The 10384-nt window shown below is 43.8% G+C and overlaps 1 protein-coding gene across 1 annotated transcript; it reads right to left on the reverse strand.

Annotated features, from left to right (window-relative positions):
• Positions 1-6139: 6139 nt before the first annotated feature.
• Positions 6140-7796, reverse strand: fmc1 (formation of mitochondrial complex V assembly factor 1). Its single transcript, XM_026165709.2, has 2 exons — positions 7611-7796; positions 6140-6631 (listed from the first exon to the last, which is right to left on the reverse strand). Exons 1-2 carry the CDS (start codon positions 7779-7781, stop codon positions 6428-6430), a joined length of 375 nt encoding a protein of 124 aa, XP_026021494.1. The 5' UTR covers positions 7782-7796; the 3' UTR covers positions 6140-6427.
• Positions 7797-10384: the final 2588 nt, after the last annotated feature.

Here is a 10384-nt window from a genome sequence, read left to right on the forward strand (position 1 = left end):
CAGTACGCATTGGACCTTGATTGCTGGGCTGTGCGCGTGGGTTAGTTCGGGGCAGCACACGAGTGCACGTCTTACTCCGTGTGTCAACTGTGAGTTTGAGCTTTGCTTTAGGGTTTGTCTATTTAAATTCAGACTGAAGGCAATGTTAGTCACGACTGCAGAGTAAGGGAAACAGGAAGGATAGGATTTATGAAAAAGTGGAATGGATAAAACTAGCCAGAAAAACGATGTACTGTATGAGGGAACTGTTGACAGAGGGGCAAAGATCCGATGTCGCCCGGTTTGTGGACCTAAATTAATGGGAGAGTCCATGGGATGTCTTGTGTAGGCCTATTTAACTCATTATTCTCTTGCTGACAGTTTCAAAGAGCTCCTAATTTAACTTGAAGGTCAACCTGCTTATTTTCAGCTCCACGTTTTTATTCTGGGACTCCAAACAGTAGCTTAGTATGGAACGCCAGGACTGCCATAATGAATTAATTAAATACACCATTAAATAATTAATTAAATGTGGCAATAATTAATTAAAATTGGAATTAATTAATTAAATAAATAGTTATGATATATGTAATTAATTAATTATTGACACATTTAATTAATTATTTATGTATTTCACATTTTAATTAATTATTGACACATTTAATTAATTAATTATTGACATATTTAATTAATTATTTATGTATTTCACATTTTAATTAATTATTGACACATTTAATTAATTATTGACACATTTAATTAATTATTGACACATTTAATTAATTATTTAATGATATATTTATTTATTTCATTTTGGCAGTCCTGACGCCTGGCTCTCATCATGAAATAATTTTATCTGTCAGCCTCACCCATCAAACTCAGGGGGCGGGGTTAACGCTGATCGAGTCAAAACCATTGCTTTGGCCTGGTGGCCATTGTTTCTAGCACACAACAACCGGCATGTGGAAGCTAACAGAACTGAGCTTTGAAAAACCCTGTTTGTGTGTTACCAAATACCGTTTTAATATTTTTTTAGCCGAGAATGTAGTGGTTTAATCTTCATGTGTCTGGTCGGTTTGTCAAGATACAGCCTCTTTGCAAAAGTGTTTCGATGATTTCGGAGATGTCGTCCCAGTCTCACGGCAAAGCGTGGGATAGACCCGCTCGCCTCGCAAGCAATCCCACCGACAAAGCGCAGGCCCCGGTACACAGCTGTAGTAACCCCCGCTGACTTCTTTTACTGAGGTTATATTTATCGGTGTTTTATTTCCTGATGTTCTTATGTGTCCTACGTGTTTCAGTCGCCAATTCTGAATTATAACTAACATTAAAAACATGTTGTGGTGGGGCGTGGTCTGCGGGGCCGTGCGGACGCACCTGCACGGCATCCGCAATCACGCCCGCCGTGTTAAAACACGGGGACTCAGGGGTTGGTGGTGGTGTGGTGTGATGTGAATCAAATAAAGTTGGCTCTGAACGTCGCTCTGTGGTCCCGCCGTGCCTTATTCATGCCACATTGGTGCCGAAACCCAGGAGGCGGCATGGCGGGTACCTACCAGAGCCAGGAAAGGAAAGAGCTGGCCGAGATGGTGGCCGAAATAGCGGCCACCCAGCGGAAGCAGGCGGCGGAGGTGCGTCGCCAACAGGAGGAGCTGCGGCAGGAGAGCGAACGCCACCTGGGGAAGATGGCAGAGCTGGCAGCGCTGCTCTGGGCCTGGGCGCCACCCCCACAAGTGTGTCTCGAGGACAGTGGAGGAGCCGTGTGGGTCACCTCGGCAGCCGGAGGTGGTGGACGAGCCACGCGGGGGTCCGAGCCTGCCGGAGGAGGAGGAGCAGCAGCCGGGTGAAGGGCTGCTCCTGCCGGGAGCGGTGGAGGAGCCGCTCCAATCGGAGGCCGAGGACGAGGCGGGCGAGGGTCTACACCTGCCGGAGGCAGAGGAGTCGCTCCACCCGGAGGGGGGCGAGGGGCGGTGCCTGCTGGGGGCGGAGGCGCAGTGCGGGGAGCCGCTCCAAACGGGAGTGGCGGAGGCGGTGGCGGAGCAGCTGTGCGGGGAGACGGAGGTCCCTGCTCCAGGGCAGCCTGTGCAGCCGGAGTTGGAGGCAGAGGAGCGGGACAGCCCCGCTAGGCCGGGGATCGGCGGGCTGGCTAGTCCAGCCTCGCTGCCACCAGTCGATTCTGCGCGCCTGGCGTCTGCCCAGCCGCCTGTGTGCAGGAGCACACGGCCATGCCGGTGGGGCCGTGTCCGCTTGCTACGCGGCCGACCTCCGGACCAGCTTCGTCGTTGCCGCTGGATGCGCGGGCGGCCACCAGAACGGACGCTTCCCCGTCGCTTGGTCGGGGGCTGGGGCGCCGATGTGTAGGGGCCGAGTCTCGCCCCAGGTCGCGGGGGGGAGTAGGTTTGGCCGGATCACTCCCCGGCCTCAATCGGGCGATGGGGGTATGTGGTGGGGCGTGGTCTGCGGGGCCGTGCGGACGCACCTGCACGGCATCCGCAATCACGCCCGCCGTGTTAAAACACGGGGACTCAGGGGTTGGTGGTGGTGTGGTGTGATGTGAATCAAATAAAGTTGGCTCTGAACGTCGCTCTGTGGTCCCGCCGTGCCTTATTCATGCCACAATGTTTAAGGAGGAGAGAGAGCAAATCTGTTTAACATCTGATCTTTGGGTTTTTGTTCAGTAATCAGCGTGACCTGTGTATAAACACATAAAAGAGATAACGTTGGTGTTTCCGTCATGTAGTAACTGCTGGCTTTAACTGTACAAAGGTTGTTCGACACTATGAAACACATACAGACTTCATGATGTTCGGCTAATATTTTTATTGTGAATATTAATCATGCTGACCTCGCTCTGTACACCACGCAGCGAGGTCAACATATCCACGATATCCTCAGCTCCATGAGTTAACACAAAGTTTCCCAGCTGACTATCTAACTGCCAACTATTCCAGAGACGTGAAAATATACAGCATAAAGAAAAGTGTAAGAGACTCAGCAGCAGATTAGAATTACAGTTATACATTTAATAAATCACCAAATGAATCCAAGAAACGAGCAAACCTGTTCCGACAATTTGAATTTGTATTCCCTCAGCTGCAGACTCGCTGCTGTTTAAATGTTTGAAAAGGAAGATTAGATATAAACAAACGTCAAACATAGACTCAGTCTGCCTTCACATTTGATATGAGGCCAGCACGTATAGTGGCCTCAGCAGGCTATTACTGAAATACACGTGCTATATCATAAACTATGATATAAACAGGGAGGTCCTATTAACATGTTTAGTTTTAAAGGACACCTTCCTGCCTTTAGTCTCATTCATGAGCAGTATTCGTTTTCTTCTAACATCCAGAAGTCTGCACAATGTGTTTCATAGTTTGTAACAAGCCTTTGACAGGTAAACATAACATGACCGAAAAAGCAAAAAAAAAAAAAAAAAAAAAAAAGAGAGAGAGAGAGAGAGAGAGAGTGTTGACATAAGAAGAGAAAATGCTCTCAATTATGGAGACAGACAAATGGTTCATTTATGTTTGATGTGTGTTTATTCCTCCCTAAATATCGTCGGTGAAGTTCGCCATGCACGTCAGATTTTCCTGCGCATTTTTATACCTCTGCCAACAGAGAGAGAAAAAAAATCACATTCTAACAGACAGCTGGTGCTTAGAATACAGTTGAATAACTATTAAAAAACAGATGATATTTAGATGATAGTTCAGTCTAACACATGTGCCAGTGAACCATTAAACGTCTGTGAAACTATGCAGTTATGAAACGTAACTTTAACCTCAGCCAAACCGATTTGCTCAGTTGTAAATAAAACAGCGAAGTAAACGTGACCCGACAGACAGAACCTGAGTGAATGAAGTCCAGCGTTTAACCACTGAGAGCTAAAACTCAGCTGAGGTTTGAAAGCTGTGTGCCGGTGATTGGACATCAGCCGCTGATGAAGCTGTTCGCCTATAAAGTGCTCTGTAAGGAAACGAGCTCCAGCAGCTCTGCGCTCGGGGAAAACACTATATTTACTTATCTTGTGCAGAAAAATGCGCTGACATTGCTTTATATCGAGCACCGGCTGCCCAGTTAAACTGTGACTATCACCAGGTAACTAGGCTGTTTCTTGAATTAGCAGCAGGTGTTAAACAGCTGACAGATGAGGAGGAGGATGCATGCAGGTAAACTGAGGGTCTGTTGAGCTGATCGCTGGTTTCGTGAGAAAAATGTCAGCTCGTTCTTTATGTTACAGAAGCACAGAGACACAAGACCAGGCGGAAAGAGACGATCGTTCGGTGAAAATGAGAATCTGCGAATGCAACATGTGGAACACGGAGAGTGGAATATGTAAACAAACCGGTTAATGTACCCCCTCGGTGCGCTCTGCATGCTAACTGTTAGCAGAGCTAGTGAAATCTCTGAAAACATCTGAGCACTTTTGCAAGCATGTTCTATGTTGACAACCTGACCAGACATACGGCGCGACATTCGCGGCTAAAACACTGTTAAAAGTGTAGCTGGTGACAGAAAAACGGGGTATTTTAAAACTACACCACCACCATTGCTGCCTGTGATTTGATCTGCATTCTGGGATAACTGGCTGCCCCAAGTCTACACAAGCAATCGATTATCTAGGATCGACCTGTTTTGACTTACTTTGCACGGCAACCAATCAAATGTTAGAGAAGCTGCATGGGCAGCGTTAACCCCGCCCCCTGAGTGTGATGGGTGAGGCTGACAGATAAAATTATTTCATGACGAGAGCCAGGCGCCGGGACTGCCAAAATGAAATAAATAAATATATCATTAAATAATTAATTAAATGTGTCAATAATTAATTAAATGTGTCAATAATTAATTAAAATGTGAAATACATAAATAATTAATTAAATGTGTCAATAATTAATTAATTAAATGTGTCAATAATTAATTAAAATGTGAAATACATAAATAATTAATTAAATGTGTCAATAATTAATTAATTACATGTGTCATAACTATTTATTTAATTAATTAATTCCAATTTTAATTAATTATTGACACATTTAATTAATTATTTAATGGTGTATTTAATTAATTCATTATGGCAGTCCTGGCGTTCCATAGCTTAGTATGATGCACAGTTCATATCATTATCTTATACTAGGCCTCGGTCAATGCCCTCAGTAAAAAACATTTGGCTCATAGATATTACTGACTTTAATATTTGAACATCGAGTACCTTGCAGAGCCAAATTTCAGTTTAGTTTTTGCGTAATTTGGCAAAAGTCAGCTTTGTCATTCAGTAAGCCTGGAGAACTATTTCTGAGAACTACTTAAAAAATGACAAGAAAACTGCAAGAGTGTTCATGCTGTCTTGAAGAATAAAGGTCATACAAGATATTTCTGTTGTATATACTGTATTTCTATGTGTTTGCACTTGCTTCAATAAATTACTACTCCCATTTCCCTAGAAAAATAAAGGGTGACTAAAGACTTTTGCACTGTTGCATGCACTCCCACCACCTTTTATTGAAATGAGGGCTCAGCCATCTTCACCATGCCTACATGCACTGATATGCTGCCATGTGACAGCCTGATTAGATATTTGCATTAACATCCAGTTCATCAAGTGTACCTAATGAAGTGTCCATTAGTGCCCATATGAGAAAAAATAAGGAAAAGTGTTATAGGGGCACTTTCATTGGCTATAAGGCAGTGATTAGGAGTTTTGAGTCTCTTAAAGATTTTTTTTTAAATCTGCAACATTCAGGATTCACTGCATACCTCGAAACCACATAAGGCTGAGCCATTGTTTCAAAAAGAGGGGGGAGGTTAGTTACTGGTTTAAAAAAAAAGTACACAATATGCACTCAGATTAAAACTAAAAAAACTACACATTTATGTTACTTGTAAAATAACACACAGTGAGTAAAATAAGTCTTAGCAAAGTCTGTCCACTGTAAGCTTCATCAGCGTGCCATATTTTACATTGTGTGCTAAATATCCTAGCTGATCAGCTTCTGATGAAGTGTATTTACCGGCTCCTTAAGTACATGAAATCAAAATAAAGGACTTATTTAATTAACAGTTTAAATAACACAATGTGTTTGATGATGTATTTATATTGTATAAACATCCTTCCAGAAAAAGTGTCAAAATGATTCCTGTTTTAATAGAAATAACTCAAAAATAAAAATGTACTTACATTTATTTTTAATCATTGCATTTAAACACACACAGAGCTGTGGATTAGTAGTGGGGGCGATATATTAAATCAGATTTTAACCGCAGCTTACATTTTCACAGTACACTGATTTTTTCTACCTTTTGAACACAGGTAAAATAATCTCTCAGAAAGCTCACATAACATAACATAACTCCCAACCTGTCAAAGAGTTTGATTTACATGAGCTCGACTGTCCAGATGAGTCAAACACACACGACTCTTAAGATTTTAAAGACTGTTTGTCCAGTGTCCTCACTTCTCCCAGCCTTTGCCTCCTGGCTGGGTGGGCAACCTGAGCCCCACGAGACCAGCCACCTCTTCTGGGCTGCGCTCTCCCTTGCCATGGTAAAGATTGTGCAGGACCAGGTGGTTTCTAGTGGAAGCTAGTAAACACAGGTATGTGTGTGAGGCATGGTGCGCTTCCTGCTTGGCACGGCAGTACCTTTCTCCAGTCACCTGTGAAAGGTTGAATATAAAAGAAACAAATGGATGATAAACAATAACATAATAAGAGAAACTGTTCGTCTAGTGTTGTTTACAAAAAAAAAGTTACCATAAAGAAAATACAGATGAATAAAGTAGAAGGTACCCTGGAATCAGCATAGAAAATTGCCGCTTTATGATAAACAGGTATGCTTTCATCAGTCTGTGTGTGTGTCCCACCCCCTTTCAGGATTTCTAACAGCAGCATGGACAATATGCGTTTAGTTTAGTCCCCACAGACCAGCAGCTATACATTATAAAGCCTTGGGATGCCTTTAAAGGACGATAAATGCGAAACGACATACAAGCGTTCCTCCCAGCTGTTTTGCTTCAGTGACTGCAGATTCAAGCCCCATGTTAAGCCACACTCTCCCAACCATTAATAATACACAGTGTATGTCTGTACGGCTAAATATAGATAGAGAATCGCTTAGATGGAGATAACGTCGTCTGGACTGACTGCTTTAATGAAGCGAGTAGTTTCAGCAGCTTTGGTTCCAATTAACTTAAATGCAAAAGTATATGAATATCAGTAGATATACATTTGGTTTAAAAAAAAATCCCCACAAATATATTTAACTTGGAGTTTTCCATGGAGTGAAAAACACTAACAATTTGAATCAACGACGATTTTGATGATTTTAAACGCGACACCTTAGGCTAATTAGCTGCTAGCTAACGTTTGTGTGCCCTTCTGCTTCAGTCACCTTGCTTACAGCTTTTAAGCACGTGTCAAGTAGACAACAACCACTTTTCAGCATCATGTTAGGCAACAGGTCTGTTAGCACTGCTGTAAACTGCTTAAATATGTCCTCTTAACGCCAATAAAACGAAACAGAACGTTTTCATTCAATAGTTATCAGGCTAGCCAACGACTGCCATGCGAGCCCAGTGCAGCAGTAGTTAGCAACTGAGCTAACATCAGGCTTTGCGCATTTACTGGTATGCTTACCTTATTCTTGCGAAACTGGTCCATAACATAGTTGTAAGCTAGTGACTTTTTGTAACTCGGTCCCTGAATTGCACGCAATTCTTTCAGGATTCCACGACACACTCGCAGGGGCGATGACAGCGCTGCCATCTTTGACCTGTGTTGTGATTGTAGCGGAGTGGAGCCAGGCATGCTAAATCACACACCGCACAGTCGATCTGTTACATATCGACCACAAGGCGGCGATATAGTTACACCTAAGTCCTCCTAAGTTGACTGCGTGGTCGTTTCTTCCTTGCCACTGGTTGTTACCCTGCAACAGCTTAAGGTAACTTAGACTGAATTTAAAACACGCACGTTGGTAATGTCGCCTTGCTATGAGAAAATACATATGTAGGTATGGAGAGACGAGCTTATGTCCGGCACTGCTCGGTGTTTTCTTTATGAACCTTGGAGGATAAACACAACTTTAGCTCTTTATTGTCACACTGTGTACAATAGTATAACGAAATTGTCCCACATCGGTGCTTAAAGAAAAAGCAAGCATTAATCATAATAAATAACAGAAATGAGATATACAGCATATGCACAGATAAAAAAAGAGACCAGGTCAGGTATCTGCATTGGTTAGGGCTATTGCTCTGTTGTATATAGTGAAAACATAGAGTTCACTGTGTTTTATTGTATTTCCACAGATACCTGAAACTCTGTAAATGGTCATCACAGATCTGATCTTGACATGTCCATCTAAGTCTGGCCTATTGACAGAAAAACCTCTGCCACATTTTGAACCTGTTTCACATGCATTCCACCTCCAGCTTCATTGCAAGGTAATTATTCACCTATAATTTGGTAATATGGACCAGAAGGCTTTTGATGTTTTTGTCCACCATCGGTCTATAACGGTGCTTCATCACGCAGGAATCCTTTCAGAGAAAAGCAAATTTGATCTGTAAGACTGAGCACTGAACTGTTCTGTAAGTGGATTACAGTAATGCCGTGCCGTTGGGAGGCACGCTGCAAAACTGAGGCAGAGAACGTGTCCTCACAGGTTCTGACATCAAAGGTTTGGATGACCTGAAGTCAGGTCACGGGTGCTGCACGTTCCCATGGCGCTCCCAGTGCTTCCAGTTTACTTGCTCGTGTATTAATGATTGACTCTAGGGGGAGCCAGTCTCTTATCAGTTTCACACACCGGTTTGGTTCCTCGACATTTGTTGGAAGGCACCCCCTCTCCTCCTCCTCCACCTCCTCATGTCTCTCTCCCCCCTCTCTCTCTCTCACTCTCACACTCTTTCAATGAATACTAATGCAGTGAGTGGGCCCACCTCCCATCCTCCCATCTTTTTCGCAGGAATGGGCGGGAGAGGGGAGACAGAGCAATTCCAGCTCAGTATTCTTCCTCATGAGGTAGGCAGTGCTTGACTAGCAGCAACACCAATGCCTTTTTTTCCTCCCGCTGAGCAATATTGGTGATACTGTGCGTTGCCACTGCAACAATGTCTAACCTGTGTGAGTGGCGTGTGATTTCTGACCAGAGTTGAGAGAAAGAAGGACGTCTGTGCCTGCTGCTTTTTTTCTTTTTCTATTACCCCCTCCTTTTTTTTTGTCATCTGGATGGGAAGTCTTTTTTGGGAGGAGAGAAAGAAGAAAGCAGAAGGCAGCCGGGGAAGGGGAACAACTGGCAACAGCCAATCCCCCCTTCCACACACAGACTGGAGACAACGGAGGCCACTGGAGTATTTGCTTTTATCTTTCGTTTTTTGTTCTTTTTTTTCCTCATCGCGCTGCTGGGAGGTGCTTTGCCTTTCCATTTGCTCGCTCTCTCGGTCCTCTGTCTTCTTATCTATTTCGCCATTTACCTGGTCAACAATTTCTTCTGTTTATGAGCGAGACAAGGAGGGAGAGAGAGGCAGAGGGACAGAGAAAAAGAGGACGGGGATTTTTTTTTTTTGGCCCCTTTTATCCTCTTTTTTTCCCCCCTCCTCCCCTTCATTCATTCTTTCCTGCTTTCCTCTCCATTCGTATCACTTCCAGCCTTTCTATCCCTGTGCAGCCCACGCTCTCTCCTTCCTCAACCTCCCCCCTTTTTCCTCCTCCCCCCAACCCCACCACTCCAGTCACTGTCCACCCGTAACTTTGGCTACTTTTTGACTCCACCTGTTCTTTTTTTAAAATTTTTTTATTTCTTCGCTTTAAACAGCTCCAGTAGAGTCATTTTAATTGGCTTGCTTGTATTTTCTATTTATGCCTTTTTCACTTTTGTACCTTTTTCCTATTTTCCCCCCTTCTCTTTTTTCCTCCCACCATCCTATGCATCTTTTTTGGCCGATTCTTAATTCTAACCATAGGTAGGTCTACTTAGTGTTTAGTGTCTGTCTCAAAGTCTTTTGTTCCCTTTTTCCTTCCGTGTGTGCGAGGTGTTTTGTGTATGGGTGCACACCTGACATGCACACACATGCACGCACGTACACACACACGCTCGCTGGCCTCCGATCTAGCTTGGGCACGGCTCCCCTCCCATCCAGCTCTCAGCTGATTCTTGCCTCATGCCATGTCCTCTCTACGTCACCCCTCCACCCTACCCACCCACCCCCACCTCACTTCCATCTGTGTTTTCAGACCTGTTTTTTTTTTTTTTTGTGTGCGAGTGTGTTCTTCTCAATCAGGACCACAGTGACTCATCAAGCAAGCACCTTCTCCGGTCGTCATCACGGACACGCGTCTTGATCGTCTTGTCATTTTCATGTTGTTGCACAAAAAGTCTGTTCTTCCATTAAAACATCTGAAGTGCC

Source organism: Astatotilapia calliptera, chromosome 4 (assembly GCF_964374335.1).
Source record: "Astatotilapia calliptera chromosome 4, fAstCal68.1, whole genome shotgun sequence".
Taxonomy (NCBI): domain Eukaryota; kingdom Metazoa; phylum Chordata; class Actinopteri; order Cichliformes; family Cichlidae; genus Astatotilapia; species Astatotilapia calliptera.